This window comes from Antedon mediterranea, chromosome 8 (genome assembly GCF_964355755.1).
Source record: "Antedon mediterranea chromosome 8, ecAntMedi1.1, whole genome shotgun sequence".
NCBI classification, from domain to species: domain Eukaryota; kingdom Metazoa; phylum Echinodermata; class Crinoidea; order Comatulida; family Antedonidae; genus Antedon; species Antedon mediterranea.
The window spans coordinates 15,363,162-15,386,442 of NC_092677.1; the positions used below are offsets into that span (position 1 = coordinate 15,363,162).

At 34.2% G+C, this 23,281-nt stretch overlaps 1 protein-coding gene across 10 annotated transcripts in view; it reads left to right on the forward strand.

The window, feature by feature from the left end:
• Positions 1–23,281, forward strand: part of LOC140056158 (uncharacterized) — a 56,354-nt gene that overhangs the window by 27,434 nt on the left and 5,639 nt on the right. For 7 of the 10 annotated variants that reach the window (XM_072101436.1, XM_072101443.1, XM_072101439.1 and 4 more), the window contains 36 exons: positions 133–255; positions 568–690; positions 896–1,018; positions 1,451–1,573; positions 6,458–6,577; positions 6,848–6,970; positions 7,234–7,356; positions 7,778–7,900; positions 8,183–8,305; positions 8,655–8,777; positions 9,125–9,247; positions 9,684–9,806; positions 10,230–10,352; positions 10,778–10,900; positions 11,666–11,788; positions 12,016–12,138; positions 12,366–12,488; positions 12,964–13,086; positions 13,562–13,684; positions 13,858–13,980; positions 14,640–14,762; positions 15,048–15,173; positions 15,505–15,627; positions 15,861–15,986; positions 16,518–16,637; positions 16,904–17,020; positions 17,288–17,404; positions 17,672–17,788; positions 17,985–18,104; positions 19,269–19,382; positions 20,293–20,412; positions 20,729–20,887; positions 21,282–21,452; positions 22,281–22,400; positions 22,717–22,836; positions 23,151–23,270. In XM_072101436.1, the coding sequence (XP_071957537.1) occupies positions 133–255; positions 568–690; positions 896–1,018; positions 1,451–1,573; positions 6,458–6,577; positions 6,848–6,970; positions 7,234–7,356; positions 7,778–7,900; positions 8,183–8,305; positions 8,655–8,777; positions 9,125–9,247; positions 9,684–9,806; positions 10,230–10,352; positions 10,778–10,900; positions 11,666–11,788; positions 12,016–12,138; positions 12,366–12,488; positions 12,964–13,086; positions 13,562–13,684; positions 13,858–13,980; positions 14,640–14,762; positions 15,048–15,173; positions 15,505–15,627; positions 15,861–15,986; positions 16,518–16,637; positions 16,904–17,020; positions 17,288–17,404; positions 17,672–17,788; positions 17,985–18,104; positions 19,269–19,382; positions 20,293–20,412; positions 20,729–20,887; positions 21,282–21,452; positions 22,281–22,400; positions 22,717–22,836; positions 23,151–23,270 (4,470 nt within the window). The remainder of the gene's footprint in view (positions 1–132; positions 256–567; positions 691–895; positions 1,019–1,450; positions 1,574–6,457; positions 6,578–6,847; positions 6,971–7,233; positions 7,357–7,777; positions 7,901–8,182; positions 8,306–8,654; positions 8,778–9,124; positions 9,248–9,683; positions 9,807–10,229; positions 10,353–10,777; positions 10,901–11,665; positions 11,789–12,015; positions 12,139–12,365; positions 12,489–12,963; positions 13,087–13,561; positions 13,685–13,857; positions 13,981–14,639; positions 14,763–15,047; positions 15,174–15,504; positions 15,628–15,860; positions 15,987–16,517; positions 16,638–16,903; positions 17,021–17,287; positions 17,405–17,671; positions 17,789–17,984; positions 18,105–19,268; positions 19,383–20,292; positions 20,413–20,728; positions 20,888–21,281; positions 21,453–22,280; positions 22,401–22,716; positions 22,837–23,150; positions 23,271–23,281) is intronic. The other 3 variants (XM_072101438.1, XM_072101442.1, XM_072101444.1) reach the window with 3 other exon arrangements.

The following is a 23,281-nucleotide window of genomic DNA, read 5'->3' on the forward strand; positions in this document are numbered from 1 at the left end:
TAATTGCTGGTGTGCATTACCAGTGGTTGTTCTCATGTCGTTGTTTGTTAAAACTTTGTTGGACATAAAGAAGATAACAAAATTTGTAATATCCGAAATCTGCTTAACCCTTTATTGATGTTTTATGTTTAGCTGTCAACGCGTGCAGTGGAAACATTTGCCAGAATGGAGCTGGCTGTAACACTGTTGCTGGTTCTTGTACTGCTTACACATGTACCTGTCCCACATGCTTCACTGGAACATTCTGTGAATCAGGTACGATATGATTATATTCTAGTCTATAGCTTCATGACAAGTGCATTTCTTTAACCCATGTGAAATCAGGAAAGTGTCGGTATTTACTTGCTATAACCAGGTTTTCTCATACATTTATTATCTGTGCATTTAGCTACCAGAGTACAAGTTTAATTCTAGTTACTGCTCAACTAACCAACCTTTGATTGTTTTCAGTCACACCACATGTTATCTCAATAAAGCTTTTATCGAGCTAATGCAATGCTATAATATATCATGCAAACCTAAACTAATATGATACTCAGATTAGGTTAATAACTTTTGATTTTATAGCTATCAATGCTTGTACTGGAAACCTTTGTCAGAATGGAGCTGCTTGTAACGCTGTCGCTGGTTCATGTACTGCATACACATGTACTTGTCCAACCTGCTACACTGGAACATTCTGTGAATCCTGTAAGTTGTTATGCTTTGGCAGTTTTAGTAAACTCTCTATTTCAATAACCATCTATTCAGCTGCACATATTACTCCTAGCCCATTGTAGACTTTTCCGTATAAAATGCGCTGTGTTAGACTTTTATCATTTTTCACTAAAGTGCCCAATTGAATCATTAGCCAGTAGGCCTAGTTGGTGACGATTGCTTTCTTTTTCTTCTGCAGTTATAAACTCATGTAATAGTAACCTCTGCCAGAACGGCGCTAATTGTAGTCCTGTTGCTGGTTCATGTACAGCGTACACATGTGCATGTCCCACGTGTTATTCTGGAACTTTCTGTGAAACAGGTTAGTTCTTCTATTGCATTGACCTTCTTTTAAAGCATTATTGTAGTCTATCGCATTTTTATTGAAAGTTAATACTGTATTACTATTATAAGATTTCAACGGATACGCTGTACTGTATCCAATCCACTTAATATGTTCATTATCATAGGAAAATTCATTAATACAGTGTCACTTATGTATCACACGTGGTGCCTGTGTTATGTTAAGGTTTAGGCCTTTGACTTATGATACAGCATATGTAACACAGAATTCGCCTATTGTACAGTATTATTCAATATAGATAGGCTTCAGTACTGAAATTCGGCTAAGCGTTACACTTACACTCGGGTTAGGGGTGTACTCTTAGTAGTTACCATTATTATTCATGGAACCTTTTCATTAACATTTTGACAGCGGTATAGAAATTAAAGGTCATTTATCAATCGTTTTCAGCACTGAATGCCTGTACTAACAATCAATGTGCCAATGGTGGAAACTGCATTGCAGTAGCTGGATCATGTACAGCTTACACATGTACTTGCCCAAGCTGCTTTACAGGGGAGTTCTGTCAAACGGGTAAGAATAATAAACCTTAATATAGTCATAATATTTTTATTTGTCCATTAAAACTGAATTTAACTGAAATTTGCTTTGAAAAACTTGCATATCATCATATAAAATACTAGCAATTATACCCGCCCCAGGGCGGGCTTCAACCAGTGGTGGCGCCAGCGGGGGGGCTACGGGGGCTCTAGCCCCCTCGTCGGGGAGCCTAGCCCCCCCGTCGGGGAACACGGGTACTTTTTGTCGGGGAATATAATATACAGTAAAAAACGTTCGCGTTCACTTCATATAGCTTCAGCGCCTAGAAAACCACGACGTTCCATTGACCGTGAGAGTACGTCAGAGGGCTAATATGCACGTTTATGCATTCATTATTGCCAGCGATCTAACTTACTACTAAACATTAGCTAGGTACGCACTTGTTTGGCGGTATCCCTTTGTACGAATCGTTCAACGTTGGGTCGAGACGCGTGATATCAAGTTTCATCCAGGGACCAAAATGTGTAATGTAGTTATTTTCCAGGCGAAGTTTACCGACGGTTACCGAAGGGAACACGTGTACTTTTTGTCGGGAATATAATATACCAGTAAAAAGCGTTCGCGTTCACTTCGTAGCTAGCTCCAGCGCCTAGAAAACCGCGACGTTTCATTGACCGTGAGAGTACGTCAGAGTGATATTATATATGCATTCATTATTGCCAGCGATCTAAACTTACTACAAAATGTGTACTGTAGTTATTTTCCAGGCGAAGTTTGCCGACGGTTACGTCGTGTACTGCGTCGACGTACGCTACACTACAGCAAAAACGAATTATGTTAATTCAAGTTCAAGTTCAAGTTAAAATTTATTGTCAAATACACAGTAAATGAAATTTGCCTTCCAAGGTTCAAATTACAATAAAAATAACAACAGTTAAAAACATACAATACTATACAATGGATAAGATAATATATAAGAAAATATGCTATGTATAAAACATTATGAACAGTATAAATATTAAAATACTATATAAAGAATAAAATATAAAACGTCTCAAGTTATCTTTTAAATTGCTTGTTGTATTGCCTGATTGCACACGGAAGAAATGACTTATTATGACGCTCAGTCTTCTTAATTGAAGGAATCATCCTTCCGGATCTACTGAATTTTATAAAGTTAAAAAGAGGATGAGACTGGTCGTTAATAATTGTTCGTATGTTCACCAATTTTTTAATTTACAAGTAACCTTCTGTACCGTGGGGCACCTAAAATAAATTTTTCATCCATTACTAAACAAAAAACATGCCATTTTCGGTTAGCCAACATCTTATTATAGCTATAGTTATTACATTTTCAATATCCTGTATGTCATGAATTTCTCACCACTCGGAAGTCCAGATGGTAGGCATGCATACACCTGGGAGGAATAAACTTATTTCCCCGACTGAAAAAGGTCTACGCTTGCGTTTTTTAAGCCTCTAGGCCTGATGTTTCTAAAGTATAAAATGCAATTTTTTGAAGACCTGCAGCTCTAGTTTTAAACATTTTCTTAGCTCAGCCCCAACAATAAAGCTGGTCATATTTCGAAGAACAAGAAGTACATTTTCCGGGACCTAACATCTCTATTTTTCAAACATTTCTTAGCTCAGTCACAACCATGATAGGGATTTATATATTTTTTTTCATTTTTTGAAGTATAAGTCCAATTTCCGGGACCTCCAACTCTATTTTTTCTAAATTTTCTTTGAACTTTTGTTTTTTAAATTGAAAAATATTGATTGAAACAGTCATCGCGCATCTTTTTTTGCACGCAGTATTTTATTTATGCATTATAAAAAATGGAAAAAATGGCTACCCTAAATCTGATTAAAAAGACCTCAAATGACGCTAGAACGCGTTGCTTGAGGGGGCTTCGCCCCCTGGACCCCCACCGGGGGCCCTTGGCGGCCCCTGGCCCCAGCCTAGTGATGCTAGCTTCGCTCGCATATAGCCCCCTCGTCGGGGAATGTAGCCCCCGGGTCGGGAAGATCCTGGCGCCACCCCTGGCTTCAACATTAGTTTACAGCCTTCTCAGTATCTGTCTATATTCACCAACCTCCACCCCTCTTCAATAACACCCCATACTCTTTCTTAAAAACAAATTCTTCTCAGTGATGGACAAATGAAATTCAACCTAAGCTTCGAATTGAGAGGAGTATGCATAGCTACGATGGGTCTAATAATGGTTGAAGTACGTTGTAAATTGTGTAAATGAATAGGTGTCATATTGGCTGATAATTAAAATATGTAATTTAGATACTGCGGTCCCCCAGCTTTCTTTCTCCTTTCACGACCCCAGCCACCATCAACAAACCTTAACTCCTCCCCTGGACAGTTCAAATTTAGTAACTTTTCCTAGTACAATCCAATCATATAGGCTACTTCATTACGCTAGTATTCCAAATACATTTTCGGTCATGGTGATAGGCCTACATCCCCACCCCAAACTTCCATCCGCTTCCCAGGGATGATTAAATACTTTAACATTTTCCAACGACAATTCTGGTGTAAGCAAAATCCCCACTATCCCCTGAAACCAAACCATATCTCCTATCGCCCAACCCCACTCTCCCACAATTGACGTTTTTTCCTTGGTAATAATAATTAAAATATCTAATTTTGATCTGCGGGACCCTAGCCTTCTTTCTCCTCTCACCATCCCAGCCACAATTAACAAACCTTAACAACTCTACCCCTGGACATTTCGAATTTAGTAACTTTTCCTAGTAAAATTCCAATCATATACTTCATTACGCCAGTATTTCCGCTACACTCTTCCTCCCTGCAAACACACCCCATATACTGGGTGATGTGTTTAAGACGGTTCCAGTACAAATTATGTTAGCCATCACTCCAACTTTCAAACAATTTCCTACCACAATTCTGGTCAATTTGATAACCTACCAAACCTAGCCTAAGGTCACTATTCCCTGAACCCCAACTTTTACACCCTTTTACACATCTCCCAACCCCCTCTCCCACCAATTCCCCCTCCCCCTTTTTGAAATGTAGTTTAAAACCTTCCCGGTACAATTGCGATCATTTTGATACCCTATATGTATGGTTACGTGCAGAAACAGAAATTTGTATAACGAACAAACATCGAAAGTGGGGAAAAGTGGGCCATTTTGACCACATTCAATAACACCCCATACTCTTTCTTAAAAACAAAGTCTTCCCAGTGATGGACAAATTCAATCTAAGCTTCAAATTGAGAGGAGTATACATAGCTATGATGGGTCTAATAATGGATGAAGTACGTTGTAAATTGTGTAAATGAATAGGTTTCATATTGGCTGATAATTAAAATATCTAATTTAGATACTGCGGTCACCCAGCCTTCTGTCTCCTTTCACCACCCCAGCCACCATCAACAAACCTTAACTCCTCCCCTGGACAGTTCCAATATAGTAACTTTTCCTAGTACAATTCCAATCATATAGGCTACTTCATTACGCTAGTATTTCTCTCTTCCTCCGCCTACAAATACACCCCAGATACACTGGGTGATGTATTGAAGACGGTTCCAGTACAATTTATGTTATTATCACCAACCCATAATCCCTCAGTGGCAGTTTTTCAAATGTAGTTTAAAACATTCCAAAATACAGTTTCGGTCATGGTGATAGGCCTACATCCCCACCACAAACTCCCAGCCGCTTCCCAGGGATAATTAAATACATTTTCCAACCACAATTCTGGTGTAAGCAAAATCCCCACTATCCCCTGAACAACCCCACTCTCCCACAATTGACGTTTTTCCCGTGGAGACATGGTGATGTAGTTGAACACAGTAACAGTAAACAACGTTTGTATGTTCACATAGGAATGGATGTCTGTAATGAGACAATCCAAGAGACCTATACATAGCTGGATATGGTTAAAGTACTTTGCTAAATGTGTAATTGAATAGGTGTCATATTGGTTAATGAATAAAATATGTATATCTATATTTCCGCAAACGCCTTGCTGAGGATAATTGAAATACTGTAAAACTTGTGTAGTATAATTTTACAATTCGATAGCCTACAACCCCGAGCCCTAGCAAAAATGACATCACAAACCACCACACCACCCCCCCCCCCCACCCCTCCCACAAAAACCCCAGGAGTCGTATTTTTTTTTAATGTAGTTTAAAACCTTCCGGGTACAATTGCCATCATTTTGATACCCCATACGTATGGTTACGTGCAGAAACATACATTTGTATAACGAACAAACATCTAAAGTGGGGGTTTTGACCACATTTTGGTCCCTAACTTGGATCCTAGGTGGCGGATGATGTTGAAATATAGCTTAGAACATTCCCGGTACAATAGCGGTCATTTTGATACCCCATATGTAAGATTATGTGCAGTAACAAAAATTTGTATAACGAACAAACAAACAAACAAACAAACAGACAGACAGACAAACTCTCTCACTTATAATATAGATAAATAAATAAACAGTAAAAATATACACAAAATTGCACAACACAGAATAGCATGCTAACAACACAGAAACATTACAATTCTCTGCTGATAAAAGATTAAAAATTACTTATTATAATAATGATTCAATTTTGCACATTAATTGTAGTTAACATAAGTTTATATGTTTACAAGAGTACAATTAACTTAACACATCAAAAATGCACTCTCCTATTTACCGTTTAACTTTAGAGTTTTGTAAATGTATTGCATTAGGTACAAAAGAGCACCTGAAACGTTTTTTTTTTTCGTTTTTGATTTTTGATACACAATTTAGTGCAAACTACCCCAATTTAGCCATCAATTAAATTAAAAAGCCTTGAGCAATCTTGAGTGGTATGTGCGCTATAAAAATCTTATTATTATTATTATAATCAAAATTTAAATATCTATTTGGTTCTGTAGCCATCAATGCTTGTGATAATAACCTCTGTCAGAATGGCGGCTGTAACACTGTTGCTGGTTCTTGTACTGCTTACACTTGTAGCTGCCAATCTTGTTTTACTGGATCATTCTGCGAATTAGGTATATACACATTGTATTATATATTTTGTTTAACAAAAATAAATTTTTGAAAAAAACATAATGATTTTTGCAAAGACTTTCTTTAGGAATACATTTTATAAAGTTTGAACGTATTTTCGAAATCTATTTTTAAAATGGAAATTTCTTCTCGGTATGGTGTGCCTTTAATAATTGAAATCCTTGACCTTACTGAATTATCTATCCCTGTGTTCCACCTAGAAAACAAAATGTGTATAAGTTATATATTTTGTTGTAATTATTTTAATACAGCTGTCATTGCTTGTAACAATAACGTTTGTCAGAATGGAGCTGCTTGTAACACCGTTGCTGGTTCCTGTACTGCTTACACATGTACCTGTAGCGGGTGCTTTTCCGGATCATTCTGTGAAACAGGTAAAAAATGCATTTTGCAATATCTGCTTGTTGTGTTCACAAAACTTTCCACATAACTCTCCACATAGTGGAAACCAGTTACTTTCTTTGTTTCAGTACCACTATTGATTATTAAACTTTTTAACAATTACATATTCAATTATTTCTTTTAGTCAGTCAAAAGGTGTTTTATTTGACAACTGTTAGTACAAGTGTCAGTGCGGCTTGAACAACTCATATTCTTACACTAACGTTTTAGTTTTTTTTTCTCTGATATTCTGTAGCTGTCAATGCTTGCAATGGTAATATCTGTCAGAATGGAGCTGTTTGTAACACTGTTGCTGGTTCCTGTACAGCATACACGTGCACCTGTCCAACATGCTACACTGGATCATTCTGTGAAACAGGTACGTTAAGTTTTTATTTATTTTGAATTATTGCAGTCAATTCTCGAAAAAGGTGCCCGTAATATTCAGTGAAATACAATAATAAAATAATAGAAAAATGTTTTGTTTTATTTTTTTTATCACAGTAGAACCCATAGCAAGAGGGATACAGCTAATAGTTAAATAGTTGTTCGTCATAGTGCCTATAAACCTATATTTCTCCTTGTTCGTTTTACAGGAAAACATCCCCTTATTGGGATGTCCTCTGAAAAAGGGTGACACAAAGGAGGAGTTATACTATTATAACATCACGTTAGCAGTTATTTTCTTATCGTAGGAGGATGGATTTGTGATGGCTTGGATATTTTTTCCGAATAATTAAAATAATTGTGTTTTATTAAACATATGTAACTTAAGACACTGTTTATTCCATTCTATTCAGCCATTAATGCGTGTAGTGGAAGTCTCTGTCAAAATGGCGCAGTTTGTAACGCTGTTGCTGGTTCATGTACTGCTTACACATGTACCTGTCCATCATGCTTCACTGGAACATTCTGTGAAACAGGTAAATTAAATAAATATACACCATCTTCAGACACAATTTTCATATTATTCCTTTAGCTTAATGAGTTCTCTCTTCTTGTTTTTTTAACCGTTATTTTGAGAACACAATTAAAACCGGTTATTTGAAATTTGTCCCGATTCTCTGCTGCCAAGGAATGGGAATATTTTATTCACAGGGTTAAATTAATCGGTTATATTTTAGCAGTAGAAACAGACCCATACAGAGTAAACTTATATTTGTAATTGTTTGTGATTCTGGAATGTCATTTTTTTATGGTTACAGCTGTGAATGCATGTGACAATAACCTATGTCAGAATGGAGCAGCCTGTAACACTGTCGCTGGTTCTTGTACTGCTTACACTTGTACTTGCCCAGCATGCTACACCGGATCATTCTGTGAAACAGGTATGTCCACATCAACAGCAAATGTTTATAAAAGTCAGATAGGTAGAGTGCAAACAGTTTTTATTCTATTTTGTATAGGATATGAAACCACGTTAGGGGCGTTACCAACAGCAGCAAGTACTTTCTGAATAATTTGAGCATAATTGAAAACCCTCTAGATACCGTGACCATTAAGCGCAGTCTAAATATCTTGACCAGAAGACCTGGCTAGACTTTTTTATTAAAAGACAGATGTTAGATAATTATAATCATCGAGTTCCTCGATACTAAACTTATGCTGATGATGATTATGAAGAATTAATACTTCTATAAAGACAGTTATTTTTTCATCACAATGTATTACTTACAGACGTGAATGCTTGTTCCAATAACCTCTGTCAGAATGGAGCTGCTTGTTTTGCTGTTGCTGGTTCCTGTACTGCTTACACATGTACCTGTCCAACATGCTACACTGGATCATTCTGTGAAACAGGTAATCATTTTATATATAAATATCAACTTTTTTTTTTATCAAATCGTACTCAATTTAAATAGCTTTTTATAAATTTGAAAACACATTATCAAAAATGAATGTATCATAAACCTAAGAAAGTATTACCGGTTATTTGTGTCATTAAAGCAATTTTCATTAACAAATGTGTTCACGGGTTATACGTTGCTTACGTTGCACCAGTTTTCTGCAAAATAGCACAGAAAATACATTTCAGATAACAATTTAACAAGAAGAAGACATTTTAATTTGTTTTATAATTTGAAAGGCATTTTATACATTTTGCACTTTTAAAAATTGGTTGACAAAATCCTACTGTTTTTTTTTAGCTGTTAACGCATGTGATAACAGTATGTGCCAAAATGGAGCTGTCTGTGTTGGGGTGACAGGATCCTGTACAGCATACACATGTACATGTCCCTTGTGTTTCTCTGGAACTTTCTGTGAAACAGGTAAAGCTATAGTACAACTACTGTATATCGACTCAATTTTTAACTGAAAGAGAGAAACTCGATCTGGTTAAAAATCTTCAAGAATAAAAAAAGAACGCTATTATTTGCAAATCCCACGATTTATGTTCATTATTATTTTTAAGTTCAAACTACAATAGCAGAGATATTCAATTTTAATTTTGATCATAATTATGTCTGCAAGCACCTAAATACATACCTTATATCATTAACTGTAATTGGTTGCTCATTTGTTCTTCTTCAAACTATTCATTTTATTGAAGCAAAAATTCAAGGAAACGTCACAGAAAAGGCTTTGGCCAATTGAAATATCTTTGTGCAATTAAATTCTCTAGAGAAAATACAAGTTTTACAGTCGCTGGAAGTCTTTATGGACTATTGTTTCAATTAATAAAAATATATTGTTTGCTTTCTTTAGCTCTAAATGCTTGCTCCAACCACTTGTGTCAGAATGGAGCTGCCTGTGTTGGAGTTACTGGTTCTTGTACTGCGTACACATGTACCTGCTCTGGATGTTTCTCTGGAGCATTTTGTGAAACAGGTAAATATCTTCATTAAAAATTACCTAGATATCTGTCAATGTATGTATATAATAATAATAAAAATATATACACTTTTTAAAGGCAAAGTATGTCATACTAAATTTCACAAAAAGAGAGAAACAAAACAATAACATCAACAGAGCACTTTCAACGTTATATATAGGCCTAAGTTTTGTATAATTTGTACAGCCATCTTGATAAAAATAAAAACCAAGGACCTGCCACGTTGAATTTACTACTGTATAATCCCTACTTTGGGACACTTTACCCGTGAAACGAACACGGGAAAACATTATTGTACTTAGACACTCCGGCCAAACTATTTCAGGGGACACGCATATTATGGCGAGACATTGGGTCATCCTATAGAGGAGTTCTACTGTAGTACAATTTTCTTAACTTATTGATTCTATTTATTGTAGCTATCAGTGCTTGTTCCAACAACTTTTGTCAGAATGGAGGTATTTGTGTTGGCGTTACTGGCTCTTGCTCAGCATACACATGTAGTTGTTCAGGGTGTTTTACCGGAACATTCTGTGAAACATGTAAGACAAATAGTCTATATTTACTAATTTTGAAAATATAATATGATGCTCTTTCTTAATAATATTCTTTTGTTAGTTAATCTATGTATTAAGCCTTATATTACTCGACCAAGTCCATAGTTTTATGTTTATTAGGCCTACTGAATAGTTCTTTTTTCGGCTAAGGGGAAAAACTTATTAAGCCTATTTATCATCACTTATTCTGCCGTCTCTATTTTGAAAAGAACTCATCTTGTTTTCACGTGCGCATATGGTTAGCATAACAGTATTATTATGCCTGAGATAGTGAAGACAGGAAGGTTGCAACACAGATACATCTGCTAAGACTTTCTGTAACTACATTTTCTTTTACTGCAATTGATATATGATATTTTTTAAATGCCACTACAACCAGTTAGCACAGTTACTGCCATATCTTTTTGTAGCTATCAATGCATGTAATGGAAATCTTTGTCAGAATGGAGGAGTTTGTAACACTGTTAGTGGTTCTTGTACTGCTTACACATGTACCTGTAGTGGATGTTTTTCTGGATCATTCTGTGAAACAGGTATCATACTAACATAAAATATTTTGACAACATACTGATATATATATTCTGTGAAACATGTAAACGTTTTTCATTTGAATATATACATTTCAGCATGTTTGTTTCGGTCGGTACTTCATATAAAAGATTTAAATATAAATGGAAAGTTTTGTACTGAAATCCCCCCACTTATTACACTACCTATGTACACATTTATTTATTTCGAATATTTGTTTTATTCATGTTAGCTGTCAATGCCTGTAGTGGAAACGTTTGTCAGAATGGAGGTGTTTGTAACACTGTCCCTGGTTCTTGTACTGGTTACACGTGTACATGTCCATCATGTTTTACTGGAACATTTTGTGAAACATATAAGACAAATAGCCTTATATTTACTAATTTTGAAAATATAATATTATGCTCTTTCTTAATAATATTCTTTTGTTAGTTAATCTAATATATTACTCGACCAAGTCCGTAGTTTTATGTTTATTAGGCCTACTGAATAGTTCTTTTTTCGGCTAAGGGGAAAAACTTATTAAGCCTATTTATCATCACTTATTCTGCCGTCTCTATTTTGAAAAGAACTCATCTTGTTTTCACGTGCGCATATGGTTAGCATAACAATATTATTATGCCTGAGATAGTGAAGACAGGAAGGTTGCAACACAGATACATCTGCTAAGACTTTCTGTAACTACATTTTCTTTTACTGCAATTGATATATGATGTTTTTTAAATGCCACTACAACCAGTTAGCACAGTTACTGCCATATCTTTTTGTAGCTATCAATGCATGTAATGGAAATCTTTGTCAGAATGGAGGAGTTTGTAACACTGTTAGTGGTTCTTGTACTGCTTACACATGTACCTGTAGTGGATGTTTTTCTGGATCATTCTGTGAAACAGGTATCATACTAACCTAATAAAATATTTTGACAACATACTGATATATATTCTGTGAAACATGTAAACGTTTTTCATTTTAATATATACATTTCAGCATGTTTGTTTCGTTCGGTGCTTCATATAAAAGATTTAAATATAAACGGAAAGTTTTGTACTGAAATCCCCCACTTATTACACTACCTATGTACACATTTATTTATTTCGAATATTTGTTTTATTCATGTTAGCAATCAATGCCTGTAGTGGAAATCTTTGTCAGAATGGAGGAGTTTGTAACACTGTTAGTGCTTCTTGTACTGCTTACACATGTACATGTAGTGGATGTTTTTCTGGATCATTCTGTGAAACAGGTATCATACTAACCTAATAAAATGTTTTGACAACATACTGATATATATTCTGTGAAACATGTAAACGTTTTTCATTTTAATATATACATTTCAGCATGTTTGTTTTGTTCGGTACTTCATATAAAAGATTAAAATATAAACGAAAGGTTTTGTACTGAAATCCCCCACTTATTACACTACCTATGTACACATTTATTTATTTCGAATATTTGTTTTATTCATGTTAGCAATCAATGCCTGTAGTGGAAATCTTTGTCAGAATGGAGGAGTTTGTAACACTGTTCCTGGTTCTTGTACTGCTTACACGTGTACATGTCCATCATGCTTTTCTGGATCATTCTGTGAAACAGGTAACTGCCATCTGTGGTCCTTAAATGAAGTGTTTTCTAGCATTAAAACTACTGTACCTTGTACTGTAGTAAAATAGTAAAGAAATACAAACATTGATGTGGGTAACAGTGAAAATAAAACATTAATTAGTCATAAAAGCTAATATTGAATTGGTATTGTTTGGTTGCTTTAGCTCAAAACGTTTGTTCCAACAACATTTGCCAGAATGGAGCTCCCTGTGTTGGTATTACTGGTTCTTGTACTGCATACACATGTACATGCTCTGGCTGTTTCTCTGGAACATTCTGTGAAACAGATAATTAGCATACTAACATTATTATATATTTACATCTTTACATATACTTTAGTGAAGCATTATGTGAAACATGTGAGCGCTTCTTGTTTCTTTCTTTCAGCAAGTAAAGGTTTGTAAAAAAATTGATTATATTACCTATGTTACAATTGTTTATTTTGAATATATTTTTTTATTGTTAGCAATCAATGCCTGTAGTGGAAGCCTTTGTCAGAATGGAGGTATTTGTAACACTGTTCCTGGTTCTTGTACTGCTTACACGTGTACATGTCCATCATGCTTTTCTGGATCATTCTGTGAAACAGGTAACTGCCATCTGTGGTCCTTAAATGAAGTGTTTTCTAGCATTAAAACTACTGTACCCTGTACTGTAGTAAAATAGTAAAGAAATACAAACATTGATGTGGGTAACAGTGAAAATAAAACATTAATTAGTCATAAAAGCTAATATTGAATTGGTATTGTTTGGTTGCTTTAGCTCAAAACGTTTGTTCCAACAACATTTGCCAGAATGGAGCTCCCTGTGTTGGTATTACTGGTTCTTGTACTGCATACACATGTACATGCTTTGGATGTTTCTCTGGAACATTCTGTGAAACAGATAATTAGAATACTAACATTATTATACATTTACATCTTTACATATACTTTAGTGAAGCATTATGTGAAACATGTGAGCGCTTCTTGTTTCTTTCTTTCAGCAAGTAAAGGTTTGTAAAAAAATTGATTATATTACCTATGTTACAATTGTTTATTTTGAATATATTTTTTTATTGTTAGCAATCAATGCCTGTAGTGGAAGCCTTTGTCAGAATGGAGGACTTTGTAACACTGTTCCTGGTTCTTGTTCTGCCTACACTTGTACCTGTCCAACATGCTTTTCTGGATCATTCTGTGAAACAGGTAACTGTCACCTGTGGTCTTTAAATTAAGTGTGCTCTAGCATTAAAACTACTGTACTTTGTACTGTAGTAAAATACTAAAGAAATACAAACAATGATGTGGGTTACAGTGAAAATAAAACATTAATTAGTCATAAAAGCTAATATTGAATTGATATTGTTTGGTTGCTTTAGCTCAAAACGCTTGTTCCAACCACTTGTGCCAGAATGGAGCTGCCTGTGTTGGAGTTACTGGTTCTTGTACTGCATACACATGTACATGCTCTGGCTGCTTCTCTGGAACATTCTGTGAAACAGGTGATTATCATAATATTAACATAATTATTATTATACATTTACATTACATTACTATTTACGTAATTTCAACATGCTATAGTTTGTTTGAACTTAAATGATTTTAATAATGGTTACAAATACAACTTTTTCTGTAGCCGTCAATGCTTGTAACAACCATCTCTGTCAAAATGATGGTGCTTGTCAGGTTGTTGCTGGTTTCTGTACTTCTTACACGTGTTCCTGCAGCGGATGCTTTACTGGACCTTTCTTTTTCCCCATAATGCATTAGCACGTCAGTCACGTAATCAATATAAAATATGTTTTTTTCTAAAATACAATTCACTTTACCAACACTTTTCCAACTGGCTTGTCTTTTTATTCTTTTAATTCAGATTCTGCACTAACTCTATATTAAAGTAAATAAACAAGAAAAATTATTAGACAAAATAAAAAATAACTACATAACATGCAATAAAGATTTTGAGTTTTTTTAGCGCCTATCTTTTACGAATGTTGTACTATTGCAATATGTTTTGGTATATTCTTGATGTGTGTCATGCTACTTATTAAACCACCAGTACATAGCATCACAATACCAAAGAGATGTTATTTCGAATAAATTCCTGATAATGTCATCATATATTCTGTTGCATTACATTTTTATACCATTTGTTATGTAGCTTTAAATGCTTGTTCTAACAACATTTGTCAGAATGGAGGACTTTGTAACACCGTTGCTGGTTCCTGTACTGCTTACACATGTTCATGTAGCGGATGCTTTACTGGAACTTTCTGTGAAACAGGTAGGCATTTGTGAATAGTTGTAGTTAATGTCTGTTAGGCCTAGTATAGTTACTGTTATTTGATCAGTCTGTGCTCTTTTTCATCTGCAGATTTTAATGCAAATTGTATTTTGGTGTTTCTGTTGTATTTGAACTAAAAAAAATTGTACTAACACTGTTTGCTTAGCTGATGATACTGTACCTACATTTGTATTGATACATCCCTGGCTATGTCGGCAATGACAATCCTAGGCCTAATTCACTTTGTCCTATACGGCATAATCTTTTATTTGTTTTGTTACATAGAACTGAACAATGCCTGTTCCAACAATCCTTGTCAAAATGGAGGAGTTTGTAACGCTGTCGCTGGTTCTTGTACTGCTTACACGTGTGCCTGTCCAACATGTTACACTGGATCATTCTGCGAAACAAGTAAAACTAACTATTTATCATTATTTTAGGTTTAAATGCTTGTGATAACAACTTATATCAGAATGGAGCGCCATGTGTAGCCGTTACTGGTTCATGCACATACAGTATTTAAAAACATTAATGGCCATGTATAATATAATAAATTCCATTTCACAAATTTCATAATTTAATGGAACATTCTGTCTAAAGGGTTGTCAATTTACGTTATCAATACAAAATTTATACTGTATAGAAGAAACTGCAAATATGTAAAATGAATACCTCTCAAAATAATATAGTAGAATATTCCAGACGAACGAATTAATAAATGATAAATTTATAATTATTTTAGGTGTAAATGCTTGTGATAACAACTTATGTCAGAATGGAGCTCCATGTGTAGCCGTTACTGGTTCATGCACATTCTATCAATGTTCATGTCCTGCATGTTACTCCGGACAGTACTGTGAAACATGTAAATACCTCTAAATAAGGCTCGCCATATAAAATATCTTTCGATTTGATATTTTATTTTGCATCATATATATGATAAGAAACAAGATAAAATGCAACAATATAAATTGATGAAAAAGAGCATACATAAGACAGACTAACGAACAACACACGATACTGTGATATAGTATAACCTAATAAATAGTTGTATATGTATTGTTTTTTTAACAAAGGGATATTATTATTTTTATACAGTTACGCCTGGTGGGTGCAACGTCAATCAATGCCAGAATGGTGGTATTTGCACCGCAGTGTCATCAACATGCACATCGTTTACCTGCACATGTCTTTCAGGTTTCACAGGAGCTTTCTGCGAAACTTGTAAGTATTAAATGCATACATTCCCTCTACCTTCAATATATCCCTTTTTGACGGTAGTATTCAGGTGATAAGTTTGTGTCTTACATTTTTGTTATTCAGATAAGCTGTGTAATATTCTTAGATAAATTTCAAAAATAATTGTATTTATTCTAATTAAAATATACAGACCTAGATTTTTTTTAAATATTTTATAATAGGGAGCTTTCGCAGGAGCATGTAAACATTAAATTTAACCGCGATGACGTCAACATTCCACTCATTTGCATAACATCGTAGGCTAGGTTCAGTCAACAGTTGCGCAACGTACTTGTTATTTTTATTTCGTTTAGACGGGAAGTGTAGAAGGCAATGCATGTGTCGCACACGCAACATATGCCGCTTGTACCTTTGCCTGTATTAAAATAAATCATGGAATACCCTGGGCCTAAATACTAGGCCTAGCAGGGCTTGCATATTGGGTGATAGGATATTGCGATGAACAATTCTTATGGTTTAGCTTAATTAAAAATATCACTTCACAATTTTTTCCAGCAACTACAACAGCATGTTCATCTTTCCCTTGTCTAAATGGTGGAGCTTGTTCAATCACTTCCACCAATGGATACTTCTGTACTTGCGCATCTGGTTACACAGGAACACGATGTGAAACCGGTAAGTTATGAGTACACAATTAGGTATACTCTTTGATTACAGGATGTGACGACAAAGAATGAATAATAGTTGGATTTTTTGACTTTTTGAAGCCATGTTACTTACTTCGAATTTCTAGTGTTCAAATATGTTATAAGGTACTTTACTTATGTCATGTTATCTATTTTATCAACTATTCCTTAGTTTCATCAGCCGTTTTACATTGTTATGTTTGTCTTTTCTCTGTCTTGTACATCCCTTTTCATTTTTCTTCCAACATTTTCCAGCAACAACAGCATGTTCATCTTTCCCTTGTCTAAATGGTGGAGCTTGTTCAATCACTTCCACCAATGGATACTTCTGTACTTGCGCATCTGGTTACACAGGAACACGATGTGAAACCGGTAAGTTATGAGTACACAATTAGGTATACTCTTTGATTACAGGATGTGACGACAAAGAATGAATAATAGTTGGAATTTTTTGACTTTTTGAAGCCATGTTACTTACTTCGAATTTCTAGTGTTCAAATATGTTATAAGGTACTTTACTTATGTCATGTTATCTATTTTATCAACTATTCCTTAGTTTCATCAGCCGTTTTACATTGTTATGTTTGTCTTTTCTCTGTCTTGTACATCCCTTTTCATTTTTCTTCCAACATTTTCCAGCAACAACAGCATGTTCATCTTTCCCTTGTCTAAATGGTGGAGCTTGTTCAATCACTTCCACCAATGGATACTTCTGTACTTGCGCATCTGGTTACACAGGAACACGATGTGAAACCGGTAAGTTATGAGTACACAATTAGGTATACTCTTTGATTACAGGATGTGACGACAAAGAATGAATAATAGTTGGATTTTTTTGACTTTTTGAAGCCATATTACTTACTTAGAATTTCTAGTGTTCAAATATGTTATAAGGTACTTTACTTATGTCATGTTATCTATTTTATCAACTATTCCTTAGTTTCATCAGCCGTTTTACATTGTTATGCTTGTCTTTTCTCTGTCTTGTACATCCCTTTTCATTTTTCTTCCAACATTTTCCAGCAACAACAGCATGTTCATCTTTCCCTTGTCTAAATGGTGGCGCTTGTTCAATTACTAACACCAATGGATACTTCTGTACGTGCGCATCTGGTTACACAGGAACACGATGTGAAACCGGTAAGTTTACTAATGAACACTTTCTGTAGGAATAGGACTACTCTTTGATTACAGAATTTTACAACAAAAACTTAACAATTTGTAGTAGTCAAAATATGTTACTTTTGTCATGTTATCTATTTTATCATCTATTCCAAAGTTTCATAAGCTGTTTTACATTGTCATGTTTGTCTTTTATATGTCTTTTACAATTCAGTGGTTACAACAGCTGCATGTTTATCTTTCCCTTGTCTAAACAATGGAGTGTGCTCCGACACTTCAACTGGATACCTCTGTACGTGCCCATCAGGTTATACAGGAACACGATGTGAAACTGGTAAGTTATGACTACAAGATAAATCAAGGACTTTTTTTTGTTACTAAGTATAGTGACAAGATTGTCAACTGTCAACTCTCCTAATACAAACATGTTCTTCTACAGTCATCCTAAAGGTCCAACTTTTCTGAGAATGAGAGTTTTTGAAGATACGATTATTTGGGCCATTCCAATGGTGTGTCGTTGGTAGAGCTTTGAGATTATCTTGGACATTAAATCATTTTTCTTACATCCTATATTCTTTCTTTACTCATCTCGTTTTATTTATATTTTAGTGTTTCTAATTATGTACTGATATATATATGTTTGTGAGTATGTGCGTCTTTGCTTCTGTTATTGTTATATACTATAAATTTGTGTAAAGCAATAGAAATTGAAAGTATGTATGTGTGTGAATGTTGTCAAACTAAATTGTGGATAGAGTTGCAAAAATGATACATGTATGTAGTTGTTCTGGAAAAAATCCAACCCTTCTATGTACACGTTTTATTTCAAAAATGTTAATGCATTGGTAAGTAATTTGTAGATGCATACCAGGTAGAACAGTTTAATGATGGGTTGTGGTTTCCTAACCTTTCATTTGTAATATTTTTGTAATGGTATTATTAATTTATTTTTAATGTGTATTTAAAACATACCCTTTTAAATGTTGTATAATTAATTGATAAAATGACAGAAATCTCAACTCTTTTTCATGCGAAGTAATACACTCCTTTACAAACAACAAACCATTTTCGAAAAAAATTTAGAACTTGAAAAAGCAATAAAAAACAAATTAATAAATACACAATTAGGATTCTTTTATGAAATAAGTATATTATTATAGGGTGGTAATTGTAAAGTAGCTCTGCGTCAGTGCAGTAACTGCTGCTTAGTTGGGCTTGAATCTAACCTCTAGCCACCGCGGGAGTCCAGTAGTCTAAAGGTATAGTGTTCTGGAAGTCATTGGTTCGAGAATTACTTGCGTACGTTTTCTTAATGTACTTAGCATAAAGTACAACACTACGTCAGAGTAGGCCAAACACCTCACCTAGTATATTATAATAGATAGATAACAAATCAGTTGTTTTGTTTCATAGTTTACAGACCTGTCTGTAATTTGCTTTTCGTTGTTTACTAATATTACAAGCTTTTTGGTATGTTGAATTTCATGTTTGTGTGCAGTCATTGGCTCCTGTAGCAACAATCCATGTCTCAATGGTGGGACATGTACTGAAGGAGGATCACTGGGTTACACATGCCAATGTGTTTCACCATTTACTGGCGATAACTGTGACGGTAATTTGTTACTAATGAATCTTGTTCAAATTGTTCTACTGTAGTAAATACATTTTGTTTTGTGCAATAACGTATAATGTTAGTCTGGTTCTATAATAAACAGCGTTTTGATTACTCAAAACAGCTGGCTAAACAATTGCATAAACATGTTACATAATAAACCAAAGTTACTACTGTAGTAACTGCAGTAGAATAATTTTGACATGCTCACTAACTAATCTTGTTTTGTTGGACCAACCCATCTCAAATTTTAACAAATCATGGACACCATTTGTTTTATTCGGTCTTACCCACATTTTAATTACATTTTATGCCATTTACCATGATGGCAAATGAACTGACCTTTGTTTATTTCTAAGTAATTTAATAATAAAAAAATAAGGAGAAAAATAACATTCTCTATAATAAAATTATAATGTTTTCCTCTATTCCAATTTTGGAATTGGCTTATAATTAATGCTTGCAATGTTTGTATTTATAAATAGAAATGTTAAACCTGGCATCACATAATAAATAACAATGTATTTTGTTTTGCTTTAGCTTTAGGAATCTAAAAAAAGTTTATTGAAATGATGCCCAATATACTATTACAGCAAAATTATGTTTCTTAAAAATATTTATTGCTTAATTGTTAATAATATGTTTGTGTTGTAATTACTGTTGCATGGTTTTTTATGGAAATGTATACTAATAGTTCATTTATGCAAGTATTAATGAGAAATTTATATTTATACAGAACTTTCTACTTAGTTTTCTGTTATGACCTGACATACATAAAATATTCATAACAGAGTTAGACTATGATTAGAATGAGAAGAGGAAAATCGATTCTATAAAGGAAGTACAGAAAGATGATATTTTGTCTCAACAAATTATTATATTGACATTATTATTTTGTTTATTAATTTAGCTAGCCTAGCATGTAGTAACTCACCATGTCTCAATGGTGCCACATGTTTCGACATTTTCAATTCCTACATTTGTGTGTGTACATCTGGATACGGAGGAACCAATTGCGGAACATTATTATGTAAGTGAACCTACTACGAAAACAATTGTTTGTTTTGTTATTCAAATGTACATTTTATATTGCAATGCAATAATATCTACATTGGTGTTAAACTCACGGGATATTGATTGTACGAGTCATGAAAGAGAGGAAATGGTCATTCTTTAGTTTGTTTATATAGATTTGGCTACTTACCTACCTACCTCCAGTACCTACCTAACGACCGAATAGTAATGTAAATATTGTACTCATCTTATAACATTTTAAAAGCATCTATACAAATCCTAATTAACCTTTACCTCGTAGCCTTTAACGTTTCATCTTTCCAATACTGTAGCATCCACTCCATCTTTTGATGCTTGTTCGAACAACAGATGTCTGGCAAGCTCTACATGTTACAACAGCTACAATCAAGGTTCATCTCTAGCACCATCTGACCAATACTCATGCAAGTGTGTGACTGGTTACACAGGCCCTTTTTGCCAGTTTACTCTCAGTATGTATTTTTAAAATTAATTTTCATTATTTTTTTATTTGATAAAAAATCGATTCAAATAACAATATGGAAGACAGATTATTGAGAGAGGAGATATTTTTTAAATGTCTTGGTAAGTGCGCAAAATAATTAAATTAACTTCCACAATTCAAACTTCAGCGTTGGTGCAACACGTTTGGGTTTGTGATTGTGGAAGATGTTAATTTTCTGGTTGATTTTAATTCCTCTGTTTTCTATGTTATTGTTATATGGATGTAGGCCTACTATTCGAAATATAAGAGATGAATGAATGAAATATCATGATTTCCCAAATTGAAAGCCGATAAATAACTTGAATTTAATATAAATATATAATAATTAATATATATATAACTAATGTAATACAATTTTTTAGGTCAAGTACCATCAATGGATGTGTGTACATTGGAAGCAAATTCTAGCCCATGTCTTAACTCTGCAACTTGTAACAACATGTATCACAGTCAGTTGCACAGCACATCAATGCCAGTGCTTAAGTACTGTACATGTACCACCAATTACATCGGAGATCGATGTCAAACATTTGGTAGATATAGATATAACCTTGTTTTTCATTACAAAATAGTTTTGTCACATTCGAAGTTGTTATAATTACATTATTATGACGCTTGATTACCTCCATGTAAACAATAAGTTATATATTGTTTTTATTTATTTGATTTTTATAGTTGGAACAGATATTGACAGTATTTATATTGTAAAAACCTCACCACACAGTACCGTACTGTACATATATAAAAGAATAATATAAAGAAATTGATCGATTTTTACTTTTGATGTCTTGACTACTGTAAAGACTGTAATCTATGGCTTCTATGGAGGTCCTCATCGTTGTATTTTTGTAGGCTACGTTGTTATAAATTGATCACATTTCTGCTGGGAACAATTTTTAATTTCTTTACACACTATTCTTTTTAATGATCAATCATTTATCTTCATATTTTATTCTTCAACTTTCCTTTCAATAGTTACAAACAAGGACTTCACATCACACAACTGAAATGTAAATGTTAGAGTAAATGATAATTCCTTGAATCTATATCATATGTGCAACAAATAGAAGACGAGTATCACGTTTTTCTTATAAGGCACAAAGGGAAACATTGATGAGTCTTTATTATTGGCGTAATCCCTCTTATTCAATGTTATTATAAGTTACTAACAGACGTAAATGTTTACGTTAACCTGTCAAAGTATCTATTTGTATCGTTAAATAAGAGAGAAACAATGTCACTGTAATAATTATGAATCTATGGGCCCGTGGCCTAAAGATACAATAAAGGCAGGCAGCATTGCCTGGAATGAATGAAATAATAATATGTATGAATAAGTATTTTTGTTTTTTTAAAAATAGTTTCTAGCAGCCCATGTAGCAGTGGACCATGTATCAATGGAGGAGGATGTAATGACTTTGGAACATCATATACGTGTACTTGCCCGACTGGATACACTGGAACACGTTGTGAAACTATAGGTTAGATTTAGAAGAGTTTCTAGTTTAAGATGTAATAAGAAACGCATCAACAATTGTAACTATTCAATTAACGTATTCGTAATCTTAGCTTCATCAAACTGCTGTTGAATCTTCAAGCTTGGTTTTCTAAAATTCTAATTTCAATATTGCACATGTTACGATTTTTGTAGGCTAAATAAGAGAGAAACAACGGCACTGTAATAATTATGAATCTATGGGCCCGTGGCTTAAAGATAAAATAAAGGCAGGCAGCATTGCCTGGAATGAATGAAATAATAATATGTATGAATAAGTATTTTTGCTTTTTTTTAAATAGTTTCTAGCAGCCCATGTAGCAGTGGACCATGTTTCAATGGAGGAGGATGTAATGACTTTGGAACATCATATACGTGTACTTGCCCGACTGGATACACTGGAACACGTTGTGAAACTCTAGGTTAGATTTAGAAGAGTTTCTAGTTTAAGATGTAATAAGAAACGCGTCAACAATTGTAACTCTTCAATTAATGTATTCGTAATCTTAGCTTCATCAAACTGCTGTTGAATCTTCAAGCTTGGTTTTCTAAAATTCTAATTTCAATATCGCACATGTTACGATTTGTGTAGGCTAAATAAGAGAGAAACAACGGCACTGTAATAATTATGAATCTATGGGCCCGTGGCTTAAAGATAAAATAAAGGCAGGCAGCATTGCCTGGAATGAATGAAATAATAATATGTATGAATAAGTATTTTTGTTTGTTTAAATAGTTTCTAGCAGCCCATGTAGCAGTGGACCATGTTTCAATGGAGGAGGATGTAATGACTTTGGAACATCATATACGTGTACTTGCCCGACTGGATACACTGGAACACGATGTGAAACTCTAGGTTAGATTTCT